Source organism: Ahaetulla prasina, chromosome 16, assembly GCF_028640845.1.
Source record: "Ahaetulla prasina isolate Xishuangbanna chromosome 16, ASM2864084v1, whole genome shotgun sequence".
Taxonomy (NCBI): Eukaryota; Metazoa; Chordata; class Lepidosauria; order Squamata; family Colubridae; genus Ahaetulla; species Ahaetulla prasina.
This window is the reverse complement of record NC_080554.1, coordinates 12,010,001-12,032,843: the sequence shown is the minus strand read 5'-3', so window position 1 is coordinate 12,032,843 and position 22,843 is coordinate 12,010,001. Positions and strand designations below refer to the sequence as shown.

The window sequence follows — 22,843 nt, the reverse complement described above, 5'->3', positions numbered from 1 at the left end:
AGGGAATATAGGACAGGAAACGGCAAGGGCGGGAGCGCGGGGCCCGCCAGAGGTGGTATTTGCCGGTTCTCCGAACTACTCCAAATTTCCACTACCGGTTCGCCCGAATCAATCCGAACCGGCTGAAACCCACCACTGGACCTGACGCTTTGGTCGTACATGGAAGGACCCTTCAATATTTCTACACTGGACTAAAATACACACCTGGTTGGAAAAAATGATTAAAAAGCATATAGACTTTAAACCAAAAAAATTTTCTATTGGGGATTATACCTGAAATGTGTAGCAGAGAATTGAGGTATTTGATTGCGAACGTTGTAACGGCAGCTAGGAGTGTGTTTGCTAAAAACTGGAAAAATGAGAAATTACCTGTGCAAGATGAAATTATTCGAAAAATAATGGAATGCGCAGAAATGAGTAAATTGACATTTGAGATTAGAGAACAGGAAGATAAACAATATTGTAAGAAATGGGATCTGTTTTATCAATGGTTAGAAGGGAAGATGAAAAATGAAAAAAGATTTGAGAAAGGTTATTCTAAAGGGAAATTTCGAATCAAATTGATTTAAGAGGATGGGACGAATGATGTAACAAGATAAGATTGGCACAAAGTAAGATTAGATAAATTTATGATATGTATATGTTGAAATTGCACAAAAAGATGTATAATTTGCCCACCGACACACTGTATTTGGATTGAAGATGTTTTTATGTTTGTTTGTTGTCAAAACAAAAACAAAAAAACCTTTTTATTAAAAAAAATATTTCTACACAAGGGCCCTGCAAAAGTTCCTGTCCATGCAGAGAAAAATAAGGGGCACCTGACACCTGGCAGAGAAATGGCGCCTACCTAAATTAACTTAATTTTGAAATATTTTACAAGGGAGCTCATGAAAAATGAGCTGCTGAGCCAACATATAAGCATAGGATTCTGAGTGGCGTGAGACGAAAGCGCTCTCTTGTGGCCACTGATCAAAAGAGCATCAAAAACATCTTCCAGAGGTGTGGGACCAAGGCTGAGAATAGAATAGAATAGAATAGAATAGAATAGAATAGAATAGAATAGAAGTAGACTAGAGTAGAGTAGAGTAGAGTAGAGTAGAGTGGAGTGGAGTGGAGTGGAGTGGAGTGGAATGGAATGGAATGGAATGGAATAGAATAGAATAGAATAAAAGTAGACTAGACTAGAGTAGAGTAGAATAGAATAAAATAGAATGGAATGGAATGGAATAAAATGGAATGGAATGGAATGGAATAGAATAGAATAAAAGTAGAGTAGAGTAGAGTAGAGTAGAATAGAATAGAATAGAATAGAATAGAAGTAGACTAGAGTAGAGTAGAGTAGAATGGAATGGAATGGAATGGAATAGAATAGAATAGAATAAAAGTACTCTAGACTAGAGTAGAGTAGAATAGAATAGAATGGAATGGAATAAAATGGAATGGAATGGAATAGAATAGAATAGAATAAAAGTAGAGTAGACTAGAGTAGAGTAGAATAGAATAGAATAGAATAGAATAGAATAGAATAGAATAGAAGTAGACTAGAGTAGAGTAGAATGGAATGGAATGGTATGGAATAGAATAGAATAAAAGTACTCTAGACTAGAGTAGAGTAGAATAGAATAGAATAAAATAGAATGGAATGGAATAGAATAGAATAGAATAAGAGTAGAGTAGAGTAGAGTAGAATAGAATAGAATAGAATAGAATAGAATAGACTAGAAGCCAGAAGGGACCTTGGAGGTCTTCTAGTCTTCTAGTCCAGCCCCCTGCTCAAGCAGGAGACCCTATACCAGGGGTCTGCAACCTTAAACACTCAAAGACCCATTTGGACCCGGAGTCACAAAACCCTTCCCTGACTATTTCTCGAGCGGCCACAAAACTAGCATACGTAGTTGAATTAAACATTCTGTTTTCTTCTGAAACTTTTCTTTTCTTGGATTTATCCATGGTTGGCCTACCGGGGGGTTGAAAAGCTCAATAAATCGTGGATGTTGCACATTGGCGGTTGTGACACGTATTTTGAGTGACAGGGAGCGGCAGAGGGGTGAAAGAGCCACATGCGGCTCCAGAGCCCCAGGTTGCTGACCCCTGCCCTATACCATCTCAGACAAGTGACTGTCTAGACTCTTCTTTAAACCCTCCAGCCCACGATTTCTGGTGGCCAGCTGTTCCACTGGTTCGTTGTCCTCAACAGTTAGGAAGTTTCCCCTTAATTCCAGGTTGCTTCTCTCTTTGGTTAGTTTCCAATAATTATTTCTTGTCCTGCTTTCTGGTGATCCTTGAGGATGATGGAGAATGATGAGAAGGAGCTCAGCCGGATTTTAACGAGGTCCTGTGGCAGGGAGGCTAACTCTCAATTTTAGGAAGCTGATCAAGTTTGCTGTGCCATCTCCACTCAACCTCATCTCTGCAAAAGTTCAAGAAAAGACTAGACTGCCCTCTGTCAGAAACGGTGTAGGGTCTCCTGCTTGGGCAGGGGGGCGGGGGGGGGTTGGACTAGATGATCTACAAGATCCCTTCCAACTCTGTTAATCTGTTAAACCACCAATTCCAGCAATGTAGGCTAGATCATACATTTCTTCCACTTGAAGAAACTAGAAGCATTTGAAATGTGGATTTACGGACGGCTGTTACGTATAACAACCCAACAAGAAAACCCAACAAGAAAAACACAGACTTCAACCCAACAAGAAAAAGACTGCAACCCAACAAGAAAGACACAGACTTCAGAGGATAATTAGAACTGCAGAAAAAATAATTGCTACCAACCTGCCTTCCATTGAGGACCTGTATACTGCACGAATCAAGAAGAGGGCCATGAAAATATTTACAGATCCCTCACATCCTGGACATAAACTGTTTCAACCCCTACCCTCAAAGCGACGCTATAGAGCACTGCACACCAGAACAACTAGACACAAGAACAGTTTTTTCCCGAAGGCCATCACTCTGCTAAACAAATAATTCCCTCAACACTGTCAGACTATTTACTGAATCTGCACTACTATTAATCGTCTCATAGTTCCCATCACCAATCTCTTTCCACTTATGACTGTATGACTATAACTTGTTGCTGGCAATCCTTATGATTTATATTGATATATTGACCATCAATTGTGTTGTAAATGTCGTACCTTGATGAACGTATCTTTTCTTTTATGTACACTGAGAGCATATGCACCAAGACAAATTCCTTGTGTGTCCAATCACACTTGGCCAATAAAATTCTATTCTATTCTATTCCATTCTATAAGCTGGGTTAACAAAATAACAAATGAGAAAGTGATAAGCTAGCCGCCTGGGAAAGCCAAGGAAAATCATCAAAGCCATTAAAAAGCACAAGTTAGAATATTTCGGACATGGGATGCGACACCCGCAAAAATACAGCATCCTTCACTTAATCCTCCAAGGGAAAGATTGAAGGCAAACGAGGTTCAGGCAGAAGAAGAACATCATGGCTTCAAAACCTAAGGGACCAGTTTGCACAAAACTCAGCAGCCCTTTTTTCATGCGGCTGTTGACAAAAATAGGATGGCCAATATGATCGTCAACGTCCGATGACGGATACGGCACAAGAAAAAGAAGAAGATGCTAGATCAGAATTTCTCGACCTCTTGTCCCTTTAAGGTGTGGATTTCAACATTAATACAATTGAGCGTGTCCAGAAATATTTTACAAGAAGAGTTCTCCACTCCTCTGAATACAACAAAATACCTTATGCCACCAGACTTGAAATCCTGGGCTTAGAAAACTTAGAACTCCGCCGCCTTCGACTTGACCTGAGTTTAACTCATAGAATCATCTGCTACAATGCCCTTCCTGTCGAAGACTACTTCAGCTTCAATCGCAACAATACATGAGCACACAATAGATTTAAGCTTAATGTTAACCGCTCCAATCTTGATTGCAGAAAATATGACTTCAGTAACAGAGTTATTAATGCTTAGAATAAACTACCTGACTCTGTGGTCTCTTCCCCAAATCCCCAAAGCTTTAACCAAAAACTGTCTACTGTCGACCTCACCCCATTCCTAAGAGGTCTGTAAGGGGTGTGCATAAGAGCACCAGCGTGCCTACCGTTCCTGTCCTAATGTTCTCTTTGGTTGTATCCAGTGGTGGGATTCAAATAATTTAACAACTGGTTCTCTGCCCTAATGACCAGCTGGATGGGCGTGGCTTGGTGGTCATGTGACTGTGTGGGTGTGGCCAACTCAACGTCACTCACAGCCTTAGCTGTTACAATGTAATAAGAGTTAAGCAGAGAGGCAGTTTCTGTAAGCTGGGCAGTAAAGATTAGGCTAGAAATACCACCAGAATGTTTCCTTTCTGCCTTCCTTACAGGATTAGTCCTGTAAAGTGGAAAAAACCAAAATAAGATTTCTTCCAACAACCAGTTCTCCAAACTGCTTAGAAAGTTAACAACCGGTTCTCCCGAATAGGTGCGAACTGGCTGAATCCCACCACTGGTTGTATCCAATTCGTATAGTTATTTCATGCTTATATATACTGTTGTGACAAATAAATAAATAAAAAATAATTCCCTTTGAGGGACAAAGGTCCTGGAATAACCCCCAGGAAAACCTCCTTCACCCCCAAACATTTCCACGGGCCCATGGACATGGCCCATACCAGGATGGCAGAGAGTTTGGTCTCACTTACCGACGTTCTTACTGTGAAAGGTGACTTTCGCTCGGTCGGGGCTCAGGAGCTGATGGAGGCTGGAAGCCATCTTGTCCACGTTTTCCACCACCGTCATGGGTCCCCCAATGATCTGGAGAAGACGGGAACAATTGGAAGAGGATCACCTGAGCTTCCGTACCTCAGTTGCCAACTAGATCAAAACTCCAAGCAAAGGGTAATTCCGATCAGTGGGTTGGGCAGAGACAGCTGTCAGATCTTGGGCTGTGAAAATATCTACAGACCCCTCGCATCCTGGACATAAACTGTTTCAACTCCTACCCTCAAAACGACGCTATAGAGCACTGCACACCGGAACAACTAGACACAAGAACAGTTTTTTCCCGAAGGCCATCGCTCTGCTAAACAAATAATTCCATCAACACTGTCAAACTATTCACTATGTCTGCACTACTATTAATCTTCTTATCGTTCCTATTACCTATCTCCTTTTCTACTAACGGCTATAACTTTGTTGCTTGTATCTTTACAATTTATATTGTTTTATTTAGTTTCCTAGTATGATTTTGATTGCTTATTTAGTATCCTATGACTATCACAAAGTGTTGTATCTTATGATTCATGATGAATGTATTTTTATGATGACTGGGATCATGATTTATCACATATCTTTTATGTACACTGAGAGTCTATGCACCGAAAACAAATTCCTTGTGTGTCCAATCGCACTTGGCCAAACAAAGAATTCTATTCTATTCTATTCTATTCTATTCTATTCTATTCTATTCTATTCTATTCTATTCTATTCTATTTTTATGTACACTGAGAGTCTATGCACCGAAGACAAATTCTTTGTGTGTCCAATCACACTTGGCCAAATAAAGAATTCTATTCTATTCTATTCTATTCTATTCTATTCTATTCTATTCTATTCTATTCTATTCTATTCCATTCCATTCCATTCCATTCCATTCTATTTTTACATTATGCTATGCCATGCCATGCCATGCCATTCCATTCCATTCCATTCCATTCCATTCCATTCCATTCTATTCCATTCTATTCCATTCTATTCCATTCTATTCTATTCTATTCTATTCTATTCTATTCTATTCTATTCTATTCCATTCCATTCCATTCCATTCCATTCCATTCCATTCTATTCTATTCTATTCTATTCTATTCTATTCTATTCTATTCTATTCTATTCTATTCTATTCTATTCTATTCTAGTCCAGTCCAGTCCAGTCCAGTCCAGTCCAGTCCTAATTCTATTCTATTCTATTCTATTCTATTCTATTCTATTCTATTCTATTCTATTCTATTCTATTTTTATGTACACTGAAAGTCTATGCACGAAGACAAATTCTTTGTGTGTCCAGTCACATTTGGCCAAATAAAGAATTCTCTTCTCTTCTCTTCTCTTCTCTTCTCTTCTCTTCTCTTCTCTTCTCTTCTCTTCTCTTCTCTTCTCTTCTCTTCCTATTCCTATTCCTATTCCTATTCCTATTCCTATTCCTGTCCTGTCCTGTCCTGTCCTGTCCTGTCCTGTCCTGTCCTGTTCTGTTCTGTTCTGTTCTGTTCGGTTCCATTCTATTCCATTCCATTCCATTCCATTCTACATTTTCTATTCTATTCCATTCCGTTCCGTTCCGTTCCATTCCATCCCATTCCATAGACCTCCTCTCTTTATTAGACTGGCTGCCTCTCAAAGGCCCTTCCCCAATACTGTTATTAATACCGGCTTGATCTCAGACCAATCGTCCGTGGTCTTCTCCTCCAGGAGCCTCCCTGTAATCTCCACGTAATGTTGACCCAGCTCTTCCAGGGCTGCCAGTTGACCTGGTTCTTCCACCTCCACATCTGACACCTCTTTCAAAAGCTGGAAGACACCCAGGAGAGAAGAGGCATCCAGGGGTGGAGGTTGGGCTTCGGACAGGATCCTCTCCACGACCCCCAGTCTATTAGCGGCGGCTGAAATAGTCACCCCTTGGACATCTGCCTGGAAGACGTTCTCAGGAATCTGTAAGAAGAAGAACAGGGCTGGAGTTAGAGGAGGACATTGGGCAAGCTTTAGGATAGAATGTACGAGCTGGAAGGGACTTTGGAGGTCTTCTAGTCCAGCCCCGTGCTTAAGCAGGAGAACCTGTACTATTTCAGATAGTGACTGTCTAGACTCTTCTTAAAAACCTCCAGTGATGGAGCACCCATGATTTCTGGTGGCAAGCTGTTCCATTGGTTAATTGTCCTCCCTATTAGGAAGTGTTCGCCTTAATTCCAGGTTGCTTCTCTCTTTGAGAATCCTGGAATCCTGCTATCATGTCACCCCTAATTCTTCTTTTCTTTAAACTAGCCCAGGGGTCAGCAACCTGCGGCTCCAGAGCCACATGCAGCTCTTTGGACCCTCTGCTGTGGCTCCCTGTCAGGCCCTGCCCCTCGCCCTCCCCTCCCGGTCACTCCTCGCCTGGCCTGAGAAGGTAAGGGCGATGGCGGGGGATGGAGAAGTGCCAGGGCAGAGAGAGAGAGATACAGAGCGAGGGGGGGGGAGAGAGAGAGAGACATAGAGAGATACAGAGAGAGGGACAAAGAGAGAGGGGGGAGGGAGGGAGGGAGGGGAGAGAGACAGAGATGTGTTTTATGGTTCCTGGTGTTTTTTAACAACTGGTTCTCTGCCTTAATGGGTAGGCGTGGCTAGGGGGGGGTCTTGTAACTGATGGAAGTGAGTGACATCGAATTGGCCACGCCCACCCAGGTTTTGTGGCTCCCGGTGTTTGCTTTTCTGTAGGAAACGGATCCAAATGGCTCTTTTGAGTATTTAAGGGTGCAGACCCCCTGTCTTAGATGCTCCTGTGGGAACCCTCGGTTCAACCAGTGGTGTTGCAGACCCCTGAACTAGCCAAACCCAAATCCTGCAGGTTGACAGCGACACAAGGAATGGGTATAATCAGCCTGACGGAGGACCTCGGACTGGTTTTCTTGAACCTAATTTTTGGCCTGAGAGGAGAACATGCAAAGCACCCAAGAGAAGATCACAGTGTCCTCTCTCTGCCCCTCTTCTGCTGACCTGGCAAGGCTGCCTGTATTCTTGATACCAGACGTTTGAGCGCCTCTACACCTTCCTCAGGAGATAGGTTGGGAGGCTATTAGCCAAGGAAGTCTACAGACCCTACAAGAAGGACCACTTGAGGAGCCCAGATGCTTCCTGGCTTCAGGACTGGGGAAGTGGGGCCATCTGGTTGGAGAGGATGTGCTTCAGGTCGGCCTCCGGATCAACCCCCAGGAATCGAAGCGAGGTTCTCTTAGACTTACCACTGTCGTATTCGCCTGGGCATTCACACGAGCGATGAACGGCGGGACAGGTTCTAACTGGGTTTTCTTCAGCTGGAAGTAAAGATCTGGACGGGGTGAAAAGCCCACAGATGGACATGGACCTTTCCTCGACACCCAGCTAGTCTCATTGTCGCTTTGATTCAGGGGTGGACTGCTGGGGGTTCCCAGGGGTTCGGGAGAACCTCTAGCTAAGATTCTGTGCAGTTCGGAGAATCCCCAAATCCCACTCCTGGCTGGCCCTGCCCCGCCCACCCCATCCCTCCCAGGAGTCCCTACGCGGCTTGTTTTGGATGCAGGTAAGTGCAGGGCACACACAAAGGCTCGGAGAGGGGGAAAAACGGGCTACTGGAAGTTCGGGAAGGTCGGAAACAGGCCCATTTCTGGCCTCCAGAAGGCCTCCGGAGCCTGGTGAGGCCGTTTTCCTCTCCCAGAGGCTCGAGGAAAGCTGTTGTGACCCAGGCCCAAGTAGGTAGTAATAAACTTAGTCCATGGAAAAAACAAACTTTATTCAAACAGCTGGGAATTACTTCATTCCCAGCGTCGTTCAACTCAAAGTAAAACAAATGCCTCCCAACACAAATTCCTCAGTTATCTCGCAAACTTTAGTCCAATTAGGCAAACTGCCAAGGGCCCTTCCTGGCAAACATCCAGAAGCCACAAAAACAAAGACGTAAACGAAGCAGAGGATGCAGCAGAAGACGCAGCTACAACATTGTTTTCCGGCAAAGCTGAAGCACCATTGCTGGTCTGTTTTAAGCCTTATGGGAGGGGCCGATCATCTCATGGCCCTACTCCCGAGTCGTCCTCTCTGCTTGAGCTGCTCTTGCCTTCTGGCAGCTCTTCTCATGCGTGCATCAGGAACAGGCTCTTCCTGTTCCTCTGCCTCACTACTATCAGTCTCTGGAGGCTCTGGAGTCCGCACCCGATGGCCCTGGCCCCACCTCAGCCTCATCGCTGTCCGACTCCATTGCCAGCTCCATAGGCTGCTGACGGACCACAACAAAAGCCTCCGGAGCCCAGGGAGGGCAAAAAGCTCCCCATCCCGCCGTGGTGCAGGAGGCCGACTAGGCCACGCCCACCGTGGCCACGCCCACCCAGTAACCAGGCAGAGAACCCCTTGCTAAAATTTTTGAAGCCCACCCCTGCTTTGATTTCTCATTTTCTCTTCCAGGTCTTCATTTTATCTACTCTAGGGTACATTTCCAGGAAGGGACGGTTGCTCCAAACTCATCCTGGTTCTCAATACCTCGGCTTACGGCACTGATTCGCTTAACCACCACGGCAGGTGCTGATTGACTGCCACAGAAAAGGTCATAAAATCAGATCGGTCACATTTTTACAATGTCATGACTTACGACAACGTGATGGCTAGGCTCCATGACGCTTGTGAGCAGCAGACTGACTACTTCTGGTGGTTTTGAACCCAGATCTTCTTCTTAAGCTTAACCAAACAACTCAACCCCACGGACAGTGTTCCTGAGAAGGTGGAGCTTCCCAGCCCCCAAAACTGACCTACCTTTTCTGTACCGACAGACAAAAGGTAGCATCGCAGAGCAGGGACTATGTTGGCTTCCATGGCTGACCTTGAAAACACGACATTCTTCTACAGAGCCTGTGGAGGCACAAGAAACACCTAATAAGGTCAACTGAAAACCCACCCAAGAGCCTTATCGCGATCCAAGCAACAATAACGCACTTGATGATCTCCTCCGCTTATCGCAAGCGCTTTCTCCTGGTGGGCCACGCCCATTCCATCCCATTGGCTGTGCTGCTGGGACAGGGATCTTGGAGCCTTAATGGACAACCAATTAAATATCAGCCAGCAGTGTGCAGTGGCAGCCAAAAAAGCCAATGCGATCCTAAGTTGCATGAACAGAGGGATACAACCAAGATCAAGGGAGGTCCTAATACCACTCTATAAAGCCTTAGTAAGACCACACCTAGAGTACTGCATCCAGTTTTGGTCACCACACTATAAAAAAAGACGTTGAGACTCTAGAAAGGGGGCAGAGAAGAGCAACCAGGATGATTAAGGGGACTGGAGGTTAAAACATACGATGAACAGTTGCAGGAACTGGGCCTGGCTAGTCTAGTGAAGAGAAGGACCAGGGGAAACATGAGAGCATCTTCCAATATTTGAGGGGCTGCCACAGAGAGGAGAAAGAGTTCAAGCTATTTTCCAAAGCACCCAAAGGCCAGACAAGGAATAATGGATGGAAACTGATCAAGGAGAGATTCAACCTGGAAATAAGGAGAAATTTCCTGACAGTGAGAACAATCAACCGATGGAACAGAAGTTGCCTTCAGAAGTTAAGGAAGCTTCATCACAGGAAGCTTTCAAGAAGAGACTGGACTGCCCTCTGTCAGAAATGGTGTAGGGTCTCCTGCTTGAGCAGGGTGTGTGTGTGTGTTGGACTAGATGGCCTCCAAGGTCCCTCCCAACTCTGTTCTCCTGTCACGGAATGTTTACGAGCATTCCATTTGCATGCTAAAGATGGAAACCGAGAGGTCCCAGGCAGAAGTGCTAGGTGGCAGCCAAGGAAATCTCTCGGGAGGCAAACTCCGGAGAAATGCAGCTTTAGAGAAGATCCTCTAAGACAGGGGTCAGCAACTTGTGGCTCTGGAGCCGCATGTGGCTCTTTCATCTCTCTGCTGCGGCTCCCTGTTGCTGGTCGGCTCCACAAATGATAGGGCTTTTGGTTAGGGCAGGCAGAGGAAAAAGGACGCCATGCTAGGAGGAGACTATGATAGGGGAACCGGACTTCCAGTCGGCTCCAGAATTGAACGGGGACTTCTGGTTAGGACCTTTGTGGCTCTTTGAGTGTTTAAGGTTGCCGACCCCTGGTCTAAGGAGATCAGAGGAAATGAAAAAGCAGAGCCTTCCACGGAGCAGAAAATAAGGGATATGGGACACCATATTGACCAGGCAAATTGAATAACCTCTGTGCATCTTGGCTCTTTTTGGGATGCGGCGATTTTGACACGCACCGTCCTTTCTCTAACTGCAGGCACATGAAACTCACGACCCGTGGTTTGGCCTACATCATTTTCTTCCCCACGGGCCACCTTTAAATACATTTCATGGCACTGACGATGGGCTCAGATCCCCAAGACCTAACTCAAGATTTAAAGCATAATATTTCTTAGAAAAAATGATATAGCTTTAGAACAGTGGTGAAATCCAATTTTTTTTTTATTACCGGTTCTGTGGGTCTGGCTTGGTGGGCGTGGTGGGCGTGGCTTGGTGGGTGTGGCAGAGGATCTACACTCTGGGGCCAGCCAGAGGTGGTATTTGCCGGTTCTCCAAACTATTCAAAATTTCCTCTACTAGTTCTCTGAACTGCTCAAAATTTCTGCTACCGGTTCTCCAGAACCTGTCAGAATCTGCTGGATTTCACCCCTGTTTTAAAACCAGAAATATTTCTGTTTGGGTATCATACCAGAAAAATATAAGAAAGGGACTCTGTATCTAATATTGCATGTGTGAACAGAGACCAGAATTGTATTTGCACAACATTGGAAAGGTGTGAAGATCCCTACAGAGGAGAAGATAATAATAAAAATAAAAAAATACTAAAATGTGCAGAAATGGATAGACTAACGCTTGAAATTAAAGAGAAGGAAGATACGGAATAATTTGAAACATGGGATTCACTTTATTAATGGTTAACCAACAGAAGCAGAAGTTAGAACATTTAAAAGGATAAGAGAAGGATTCATTTTACTATGAGGGTTTATTATGATATCTTTATTATTAATATGATTTAGTATTAATATTTAAGGATTAATATTATGTTGAGAAAATACTGTTATAGGACCGCTACTAATGAACATTATTACTATCATGATGATTATTAACTCAAATTAACTGTAACCAGTCAGCACACTGTTTATATAGACCAGTGGTAGTCAACCTGATCCCTACCGCCCACTAGTGGGTGTTTCAGATTTCATGGTGGGCTGTAGGGGTTTTGTCCGATACTGAAGCACTTTCCTTTTTTTCAATTTAATTGACTTTTAAAAAAATTTTCATAGCATTATTTAAAAACATTTTCATTAGGTTTTCATAAAATTCCCCGTGACAATTTAAATCTCTGAAAATATACTATTTGTATTGCCGGCGAATAAGTTTAGTTCATGTTACGTAAGTGAAACTAAATGGCGCTATAGTGCGACCGCAAACAAAAGAGCCTCGTCCCAGAATAGCTCGCGCATCTCCCCCCACACCACCCAGCTGTAACAGACAAGCAGAGCAGGTAGCCGGTGCCCCCCCTCCAAACCCAATCCACGATGCGCGAGAGGCATGCGTAGATGACGATACACGGCGCATTACTATGGAACCGGTGGGTGGTTAGAAAATTTTACTACTAACAGAGATACAAAAGTGGGTGGTAGGTATAGAAAGGTTGACTACCCCTGATATAGACATTGAAAATGTTGCTCTCTCTTTATATAGTAAAAATTTAAAAAAATCCCCGCCCACCCCACCCCAAAAAAAATCATAACATTTCTTCAAGCCTATGTGGACCTCTTTGTGGCAATCTGTGGGCCAGGTTGTCCTACATGGTTTGTAATCCATGGTGGGAGAAAAGCAGACACACACACACACAAGTTCTTGTTGCCAAGAACTGGATTGAGCATGAGGTAGAAAGAGAATTGTTTTGTCCAAGAGCTGGGAGATCAACCAAAGCGTTCCCTGTTCAAGGAGTGTCATTCTCTATTGTCTACCAGAGATGGGATTCAGTTCAGACCAGTTGGAGCGAACCGGTAGTAGCGACCTGCCTGGCCACCCGCCTGGGCGCAATCGCTATATCGCTGCTGTGTTTTTGTCATTGCACACATGTACAGACGTCATGCATGAATGAATTACCATGTTTGGTGATGCCGCACGCGTGCGCGGATGGCATGCCCTCACATTTCCGGTGCTGGGCGAACTAATTGTAACAGTATATGAAGCCCACTTCTGGTCTCCATGGACCAATCTACGCCAGTGGACGAAGCAGTGCACCACTCAAATGGGTAACTCTGGGCAGCTAGCAGTGTTAACACACACCCCTCCAGGGAGACTCACCTGGGCAGGTGAGCTTCACTGTGGCCTCTTGAACACTTGATTCCACTTCTAAGATGACGTCCCTCCAGTCAAAGACGAGACCTTCCGTGATGGACACACAGGAGCGGACTTTCTCCACCTGCTCTTGGCTGAGGAACCTCTTCCAAACTTGTAGATCAGTGAGATTCCCACTGAAGGATTCTTTCTCCTTGAAGGCGCCCCCCAGGGAATCTTGGTCTTGGCCGATGATGAACATCCCGTGGCCATCAATGGCTCGAGAAGGTGCCAGTCCAGAGGCCGAGGCCTTCTGCTTCCCATCGGCGTAGATGACCCAGGTGCCGTTGGGTTGCTGCCACGTGATGCAGAAGTGGTGCCAATCCGTGTCAGTGCGGAAGACTGGCAGGTAAGGGGAGTGATGGCCATGGAGGATGATGGCAAACTTGACGAATTGGTCCTTGTCGATGATGCCACGTAGCTGGAATTCATTGGTGAAGGCTGGAACCGCATAGGAAAAGACGGTCGAGACCTCGGTGGCCGTGGGGTCCCACTGGACGTGGGCACAAGCGCTCACTGCGGCCATTGCTGGGAAGTCAGCCAGGACCTTCACGAACTTGGTGTCCGTTTTGTTCCCGAATATCAGGATGGAGGGCGAGTGGACGCCTGGAGAGAATTGGTGCAAAAATGAAGGTTAGGAGCGTATTCAGGGAAGGAGGTCCACAGAAGGATATAAATTAAAAAGAAAGGAAGAGGAGAAGGAAAGACGAGGAGGAGGAGGAAGAGGAATGGTGGGGAAGGAGGAGAAGTAGTGGAAAGGGGGAGAAAGAGAAGATAGATGGTGAAGGAGGAGCAGAAGGAGAGAAGATAGCTGAGAAGGAGGAGATGAAGGAGAAGGAGAGAAGGAGAAAGAGTGAAGAAGGAGAAGCAGGAGAGAAGGAGAAGGAAGAAAGGATAGATAAGAAGGAAAGGAGGAGGAGGAGAAAAAAGATAAGAAGGAGGAGGAGGAATGGTGGTGAAGGAGAAGAAGTAGTGGAAAGGGGAGAAAGAGAAGATATATGAAGGTGAAGGAGGAGGAGGAGAAGAGAGAAGGTGAAGGTAGATGAGAAGGAGGAGATGAAGGAGAAGGAGAGAAGGAGAAAGAGTGAAGGAGGAGAAGCAAGAGAGAAGGAGAAGGAAGAAAGGATAGATGAGAAGAAGGAGAAGGAAAGAAGGAGGAGAAAAAGATAAGAAGGAGGAGGAGGAATGGTGGTGAAGGAGAGAAGTAGTGGAAAGGGGAGAAAGAGAAGATATATGAAGGTGAAGGAAGAGGAGGAGAAGGAGAAGGAGAGAAGGTGAAGGTAGATGAGAAGGAGGAGATGAAGGAGAAGGAGAGAAGGAGAAAGAGTGAAGGAGGAGAAGCAAGAGAGAAGGAGAAGGAAGAAAGGATAGATGAGAAGAAGGAGAAGGAAAGAAGGAGGAGAAAGATAAGGAGCAGAAGGAGAAGGAGAAGGAGAAGATACTGGTACTTCTGCTCAGAAATGGTTCAAGGTCTCTTGAACCAGTTTTGATCAGCGATCAGCTCTGACTCCAAGAAGGATTAAGGCCAGATCCCTTCCAGAACTATTGGCTTACAGTCTTCTACCTCCCTCTGCCACATCCCTCTGACCTAGGTTACAGAGAGAATTAAATCCAAAGGATCCCACCTACCATCTCAGGACCTCTCTCAGCCACCACCGGCCACCCCAAAGTCGCAACTCATGGATGGGGCTCTTCTACTCACGTCTTTGCTTTGGCTTCCGCTGCAAGAGTTCCTCGTCGTCTAACCAAATGGTGGTTTGGAGCTGGCGGGAGAGGTTTTGGCCCAAAGAGGACAGCTCATCCTCCCAGCTCTCTGAGGGCAACTGAGCGAAACGCTGTTGGCAGTAGACATTGGCGTGCCACCAATCCAGCAGATTGGACACATATTCGTAGACTGCTGTTGGGGTCTCTATCGCCAGAGGGAAAGGACCAGAACCTGGAGAGAAAAATCAACCAGGCAGAAGTAAGGTTAGAAGAAGAAGAAGAAGAAGAAGAAGAAGAAGAAGAAGAAGAAGAAGAAGAAGAAGAAGAAGAAGAAGAAGAAGAAGAAGAAGAAGAAGAAGAGGAGGAAGAAGAAGAGGAAGAGGAAGAGGAAGAAGTAGAAGAAGAAGAAGAAGAAGAAGAAGAACAAGAAGAAAAGAAGAAGAAGAAGAAGAAGGAGGAGGAGGAGGAGGAGGAAGAAGAAGAAGAAGAAGAAGAAGAAGAAGAAGAAGAAGAAGAAGAAGAAGAAGAAGAAGAAGAAGAAGAAGAGGAGGAGGAGGAGGAGGAGAGGAGGAGGAGGAGGAGGAAGAAGAAGAAGAAGAAGAAGAAGAGAGAGAAGAAGAAGAGGAGGAGGAAGAAGAAGAAGAAGAAGAAGAAGAAGAAGAAGAAGAAGAAGAAGAAGAAGAAGAAGAAGAGGAGGAGGAGGAGGAGGAGGAGGAAGAAGAAAAGGATGAAGAAGAAGAAGAAGAAGAAGAAGAAGAGAGAAGAAGGAGAGAAGTAGGAGAAGGAGAAGAAGAAAGAGAAAGAGAAGGAAAAAGAGGAATGATGATAACGGTGGAAAAGGGGTGATGATGGTGTGGTGGACATGGACATGGACATGATGGAGAAGAAGAGAAGAAGAAAAAGAAAAAGAAGAAGGAGGAGGAGGAGGAGAAGGAGAAGGAGGAGGAAAAAGAGGAATGATGACGGCGATGGAGAAGGAGGAGAAGGGATGATGATGGTGTGGTTGACATGGAGAGATGGAGGAGAAAAAGAGGAGAGCGAGAAGAAGCAGGGGGAGAAAGAGGAATCATGATGACAATGGAGAAGGAAGGGAAGGGGTGATGATGGTGTGGTGGACATGGAGATGGAGAAGAAGGAAAATGGGACCTTATCTTCTTGCTTCTTGAGAGAGGCCCAAATGTCTTCACTCCCTGGGTCCCTTTCTCACCAACAGCCTCTGAGCCTGCGGCAAGCAACACCCCCACTTTTATCACCCCCCAAAAGAGGTTTTTAAAAGCCATGACCTTCGCCCCCACCTCCTTTCAGACAGCCACAGTGGAGAAGGAAAGAGAGAAGGTCAGCTAAAATCTTTTCTAAAACTTACTGCCGACTCCTTCTTTCCCTCGGGGCACAAAATAACAACTGGCAAGACTCCCGAGGGAAGAGCTGACCCTCTTGTGTGGGTATTTCCCCCCTCCTCCCCCAAAGGTCGGGTGGGGGGGGGAGCTTAAACCGTTTGCAAGCTGAGAGAAGACTGGCATTTATGGAAATGCGTCAGAGGAGACCAGGAGATACAAACAGGGGTGGGATTCTACCGGTTCGGGCAAACCGGTAGCTTTGACGATCAGCTGGGAGCGAAGCATGTGATCATCGAACCGGTTGTTAAACCGGTAGAATCCTACCACTGGACACACACCTTTTGTTACGTGATTTTCAGCAGGTATGGTGAAGGCCAGCGTCTTCCTCCAGGGAAGGGTGACCTGGAGAAAAAAATAATCCAGTTTTAAGACCACCCTCTGCAAAAGGAACTCCCCCACCTTCCTCTGGTGTTGCCGAAGGCAAGTTCCCCAAATTCTGGATTTTTCTCCAGCCTGAAGCCCTTTAAAGAGGAAGGCCGTTTTTTAAATATTATTCAAGGATTGGTGAAGGAACCAAGAAAATGATTAGCACAACCGGGTGTGTTGCCTAACGGGTAAGGAAGGGCCTCTGAGCTTGCACAAAGTGTTTTTCAAGACCTTTCTCCAGGAAGCAGCCTCTGAGTTTGCACAAAGTGTTTTTCAAGACCTTTCTCCAGGAAGCGGCCTCTGAACTTGCACAAAGTGTTTGTCAAGATCTTTCTTTCTCCAGGAAGGGCCTCTGAGCTTGCACGAAGTGTTTTTCAAGACCTTTCTCCATAGCCACAGCTACCATCCTTTGGCCAAAATCTATATAAAACTCAAACCACCATTTTAGCAGTAGGAAGTTTGTTCGGAATTAAGAATCTTTAGTCAACTCTGTGGAGGGGGGCGGGGTTTGCTTAAGGAGTTTTGAGCACCAATGGCATTTCTTCAAAACCATTCCTTGTCCTCTAGGAAAAGTGTGGAATTGAAGGTTGCGGTGGATTAAAAAAACACCATTAAAATTCTGGACCACCAGAAATGTGGAAAATATGTACATGTTAGTTGCACTCACTAATTGCACTTCAACCCAAATGGACCATCATCGGGCAGGAAACACCTTCGAGTCAGTCATGGCAGCATCTGTTCTTGTCCATCCCAACTCTACCAATGCTATCAATCAGAATAGAGCTGGAAGGGGCCTTGGAGGTCTTCTAGTCCAACCCCCTGCTCAAGCAGGAGGCCCTATAATATCATTTCAGACAAGTGTCTCTGTCCAGTCTCTTCTTAAAATCCTCCAGTGATAAAGCACCCGCAACTTCTGGTGGCAAGCTGTTCCACTGGTTGATTGCTCTCAGGAGGTTTCTCTTCAATTCCAGCTTGCTTCTCTCCTTGATTAGTTTCCATCCATTGGTTCTTGTCCTGCCTTCTGGTGCTTTGGAAAGTAATTTGACCCCCTCCTCTTCTTTGTGGCAGACCCTCAAATACTGGAAGACTGCTATCATGTCCGCCCCCCCAGTCCTTCTTTTCTCTAGACTAGCCAAACCCAAATCCTGCAACCGTTCTTCATATGTTTTAGTCTCTGGGCCTTTGATCTTCTTAGCTGCTCTTTTTTGCACTTTTTCCAAAGTCTCAACATCTTTTTTTGTGCAGTATTGCAGTATTCCAGGGGTGGCCTTACTAAGGATACTTATTCTGATGCTGGCCTTTTAGGAAGCCGAGACCACTCGGAACCTACCCGGAATCAAGTTCAAGTGAGGTACTAATACCACTCCATAAAGCCTTAGTAAGACCACACCTAGAGCACTACATCCAGTTTTGGTCACCACATATAAAAAAGATGTGGAGACTCTAGAAAGAGTGCAGAGAAGAGCAACCAGGATGATGAGGGGACTGGAGGCTAAAATTTATGAAGAACGGTTGCAGGTTGCTAGTCTAGTGAAGAGAAGGACCAGGGGAGACAGGATAGCAGTCTTCCAATATTTGAGGGGCTGCCACGGAGAGGAGGAAGGGGTCAAGCTATTCTCCAAAGCACCCGAAGGCCAGACAGGGAATAATGGATGGAAACTGACCAAGGAGAGATTCAACCTGGAAATAAGGAGAAATTTTCTGACAGGGAGAAAAATCTACCGATGGAACAGAAGTTGCCTTCAGAAGTTAAGGAAGCTTCATCACTAGAATCTTTTAAGAGCCTGGACTGCCATCTGTCAGAAATGGTGTAGGGTCTCCTGCTTGGGCAGGGCAGGGTGGGTGTGTTGGACTAGATGGCCTTCAAGGTCCCTTCCAATTCTGTTCATCTGGAGGCTACTCATCTGGAACCCACCCCAAAGTGGAAACGGCAAAGACCCCAACAAGCCGAGGAAGTCGCGCCTCTTGGGAAAGCGCCAAACTCACCAAGAAGCTGAGCACAATCCCGGCTCCGCAGCGGCCCAGCCAGACCCGTTGAGGGGGCAGAGCCATCACCCGTCAGGAGGCGGCCTCTTTCGAAGCGAGCAGGATGAGTCCAGCAGCGCTGACCTCCTAGTCGGTGGGCCTGTGGGAGAGGGTGGGGGGAGAGAGAGAGAGCCAAGGCATTCAGCCAGTTCCAAGGCCAGGAAAGGGGCTCCAGTCCCCGGGCATCGGAACCCGGTTCGAATCCCTAGTACAGGTCTCCTGCATGACGAGGGGGTTGGACTAAATGACCTCCAAGGTCCCTTCCAACTCTGTTACTGTTATCCCTAGGCTGGCAAGCTGGAGGGACTTTCCACACCCATGGCCCCTCCGCTAATGCTTTGCCTTCTTCCACCCTTCCGCGCCCGGAGAGGCTGGGGTCGTCGCTTATCCCACCAACCTGATCGCGGAGACCCACCCACCCACCTTCCAGCCTTACTGGCGAACCCCTCCGAATCCGACGGAGTGACACGAGATGCTGCGCGCAACCTCTCCAAGAGGCGCTCAAGTATTTCCAAGCGCTCCGGGCTGCGATGGGAGTAGGTTCCGACCTTCCCCCGCCGGGAGATAAGCCACCCACCCAGCCAACCAGCTGTCAAACCTCGCGACCCGCCGTCCAAGGAAGGAGACCCGGAGGAGAACCAGGCGAGCGACCGACGCGCCCAGGGCGCACGCTTGCAGAGTCCCGCCGTCGGTTCTCCAAGCGCAAAAGAAGGACCAGTCTGGAGGATCAACGCTCCAAGTCTTAGGAGCCGGGTGGGCTCGGCTGAAGCATCGCGGTGGGCGGTGGGCGAGAGGAAACGGTGGGGAGCGCCCCCTCCCCCACGCGAGAACCGGCCAGCTCTTCTCTTCCTCGCCTCCTCCTCCTCCTCCTCCTCCTCCTCCTCTGCACCCCTCTTCCCGGCAGCCTAGCCAAAGAGAGCCGGGAGAGGCGAGGGCACAAAAGGTTTTTTTCCCCCCTCCCTCCTTCCCTTCTGGGCAAGGGCCCAAGCTGGGAGGGGTCGCCCCTGGTGTGATTCACTAGCAGGGAAAATAGCAGCCTGTTCCCAGGCTTTGTATAGTAGTGGCCAAAATTGTGGAAACCTTTTTGGGGAAAGTGCATTTTTGAGGTTTGATGGCTAATAACACCACTTTTTTTGTGGGAGTTTCCAGATAATCCTATTCCACTGCTGGAATGGCCTGGGATTCATCCGATTGAAAATCTATGGAGCTGACTAAAGAAACTTGTTAGTCAGAAGGAAGGAAGGAAGGAAGGAAGGAAGGAAGGCAAGAAGGAAGGAGTAAGGAAGGAAGGTAGGTAGGTAGGAGGAAGGAAGGAAGAAAGGAAGGAAGGAAGGAAGGAAGGAAGGAAGGAAGGAAGGAAGGAAGGAAGGAAGGAAAATGGTACAGTAGAGTCCAAAATTGTGGAAACCTTTTGGGAAAAGTGTATTTTTGAGGTTTGCTGGCTAATAACAGCACTTTTTTTTTTTTTTTTGAGTTTCAAGGTAATCCTATTCCACTGCCGGAATGGCCTGGGAATAGCCCAGACCTTCACCCAATGGAAAATCTATGGAGCTGACTAAAGAAACTTGTTAGTCAGAAGGAAGGAAGGAAGGAAGGAAGGAAGGAAAGAAGGAAAATGGTACAGTAGAGTCCAAAATTGTGGAAACCTTTTGGGAAAAGTGTATTTTTGAGGTTTGATGGCTAATAACAGCACTTTTTTTTTTTGAGTTTCAAGGTAATCCTATTCCACTGCCGGAATGGCCTGGGAATAGCCCAGACCTTCACCCAATGGAAAATCTATGGAGCTGACTAAAGAAACTTGTTAGTCAGAAGGAAGGAAGGAAGGAAGGAAGGAAGGAAAGAAGGAAGGAAGGAAGGAAAGAAGGAAAATGGTACAGTAGAGTCCAAAATTGTGGAAACCTTTTGGGAAAAGTGTATTTTAGAGGTTTGATGGCTAATAACAGCACTTTTTTTTTTTGAGTTTCAAGAGAATCCTCTTCCGCTGCTGGAATGGCCTGGGAATAGCCTAGACCTTCACCTAACTGAAAATCTATGGATTTTCCGACTAAAGAAACTTGTTAGTCAGAAGCAAAACCCAGATTCACTTAACGACTGGGTTACCGATATATCAAGTGCAGTGATTCACTTAGCAACCATTCCGAGAAAGGTCGCAAAATGGGGCAGAACTCTCTTTAACGAATGTCTTGCTTAACGACAGAAATTTTGGGTCACAAGTTGAGGACTACCTGTAGACCTGGTGAATTTTCCTTAGGTCGGAAACTTCGTAAAGAAAGGTAAACGTTTGTTGAGCCCAGCCAACTTTTTAAAAATATTCTTTGCCATCCCTTCCACCTTGTTTCATGCTCCACTCAAAGTGGTGAGCATGCCTAATTCTTTCTCCCTCTTTCTGTTTCCCTCTCAACAGCACAACAGCCCTGCGAGGTAGGCTTGGGCTGAGACAGAGGGACTGGCCCAAAGTCTCCCAGCCAGGCCTAAGGCGGGACTGGAACTCACAGTCTCCTGGTTTCTACGCAGCACTTACACCCCTGGACCAAACTGGCTCTCTATAAAAACAAACCAATCTATAAATAGGATAAATCTGTAAAAATTGCTGGATTTTTCAAACTTTTCCGGTTCAGAGGGGATTCCCTCCCTGCCCCTCAAATTCCTGGCTCCGGCGAGTGTTTTGGAAAAGCAAAGTTGTAACAGAGGTGAGCTGGCTCTACAATGGCCTGATTTCCAGAGAATTGTTTGCTTCCTCTCCCTCCCTTCCTTTTCCAAGAAAAGTCCCTGCCAAAAACATCTCTGGAAACCAGGAATCCCCTTCTGGCTCAGACCTTTCCTTTTTTTAACCCTTGTAAAGGGACGCGGTGGCTCAGGGGCTAGGACGTTGAGCTTGTCGATCGAAAGGTCGGCAGCTCGGCAGTTCGAATCCCTAGTGCTGCCGTGTAACGGGGTGAGCTCCCGTTACTTGTCCCAGCTTCTGCCAACCTAGCAGTTTCGAAAGCATGTAAAAATGTAAGTAGAAAAAATAGGGACCACCTTTGGTGGGAAGGGAACAGCGTTCTGTGCGCCTTTGGCATTGAGTCATGCCGGCCACATGACCACGGAGACGTCTTCAGACACCGCTGGCTCTTTGGCTTTGAAACGGAGATGAGCACGGCACCCTAGAGTCAGGAACGACTAGCACGTATGTGCGAGGGGAACCTTTACCTTTTTAAAGGCGCTTACCGACACACATTCTGCTCTCAACTGTGGTTGTGAGGTCAACGACTTGTCTTGCACACAAAGCGATCCAGGCTTTGTCTTGCAAGATCGTTCTTGAACAATACAACAACACAGGGGTGAAATCCAGCAGGTTCTGACAGGTTCTGGAGAACCGGTAGCAGAAATTTTGATTGGTTCGGAGAAACGGCAAATGCCACCTCTGGCTGGCTCCAGAGTGGGGTGGGAATGGAGATTTTGCAATAGCCTTCCCCCAGGAGTGGGGTGGGAATGGAGATTTAACGTAATAACAGAGTTGGAAGGGACCTTGGAGGTCTTCTAGGCCAACCCCCTGCCCAGGCAGGAAACCCTACACCATCTTGCAGTATCCTTCTTGCAGGGTCTTGCAGTATCCTTCCCCCAGGAGTGGGGTGGGAATGGAGATCTTGCGGTATCCTTCCCCTGCCACGCCCACCAAGCCACGCCCACCAAGCCACACCACACCCACCAAGCCATGCCCACAGAACCGGTAGTAAAAAAAATTGGATTTCACCAGTGCAACATGAATAGAATAGAAGAGAAGAGAAGAGAAGAGAAGAGAAGAGAAGAGTTGGAAGGGGCCTTAGAGGTCTTCTAGTCCAACCCCCTGCTTAGGCAGGAAACCCTACACCACTTCAGACAAATGGTTATCCAACCTCTTCTTAAAAACTTCCTGTTGTGTCTCGCTCGCTCCCCCTGCCGCAGCCGGGCCCCTTTTATCTCCTGCCGGACGCTGATAGTTCGGAAGAATGTCCTGGCATGCCTCCAGCCCCCAGCCCTGGCACCATGCCCAGACAGGCCGAGCAAAACGAATGGCCTGACGTGCCTCCAGCCCCCAGTCCTGGCACCACGCCCAGACAAATGGAGCAACTAGACCCCTCCCTCACAGCATCTGAGCCTGAAGAATGTGAAGCCAGTCATGAACTAAGATTACCAACAGCTGGAGGCTGGAGAGATCCTCGCTTCCGGAGAATAGAGAGGTGACGTCAGCAAAAGGAAGGGAGGGGCAGGCCTGGATAAGTGCTGAGTCATGGAGCCACACCCCATGGCC

The 22,843-nt window shown here is 46.6% G+C and overlaps 1 protein-coding gene across 9 annotated transcripts in view; it reads right to left on the bottom strand.

The window, feature by feature from the left end:
* Positions 1–19,447, bottom strand: part of ADGRD2 (adhesion G protein-coupled receptor D2) — a 62,428-nt gene extending 42,981 nt beyond the window's left edge. For 3 of the 9 annotated variants that reach the window (XM_058159378.1, XM_058159384.1, XM_058159383.1), the window contains exons 1-9: positions 19,169–19,447; positions 18,532–18,670; positions 16,458–16,521; positions 14,781–15,014; positions 13,046–13,684; positions 9,491–9,586; positions 7,954–8,039; positions 6,386–6,667; positions 4,666–4,777 (exon numbers count right to left, since the gene is read on the bottom strand). In XM_058159378.1, the coding sequence (XP_058015361.1) occupies positions 4,666–4,777; positions 6,386–6,667; positions 7,954–8,039; positions 9,491–9,586; positions 13,046–13,684; positions 14,781–15,014; positions 16,458–16,521; positions 18,532–18,597 (1,579 nt within the window). In that variant the 5' untranslated portion in view covers positions 18,598–18,670; positions 19,169–19,447. The other 6 variants (XM_058159385.1, XM_058159382.1, XM_058159379.1 and 3 more) reach the window with 6 other exon arrangements.
* Between the last annotated feature and the right edge of the window lie 3,396 nt (positions 19,448–22,843).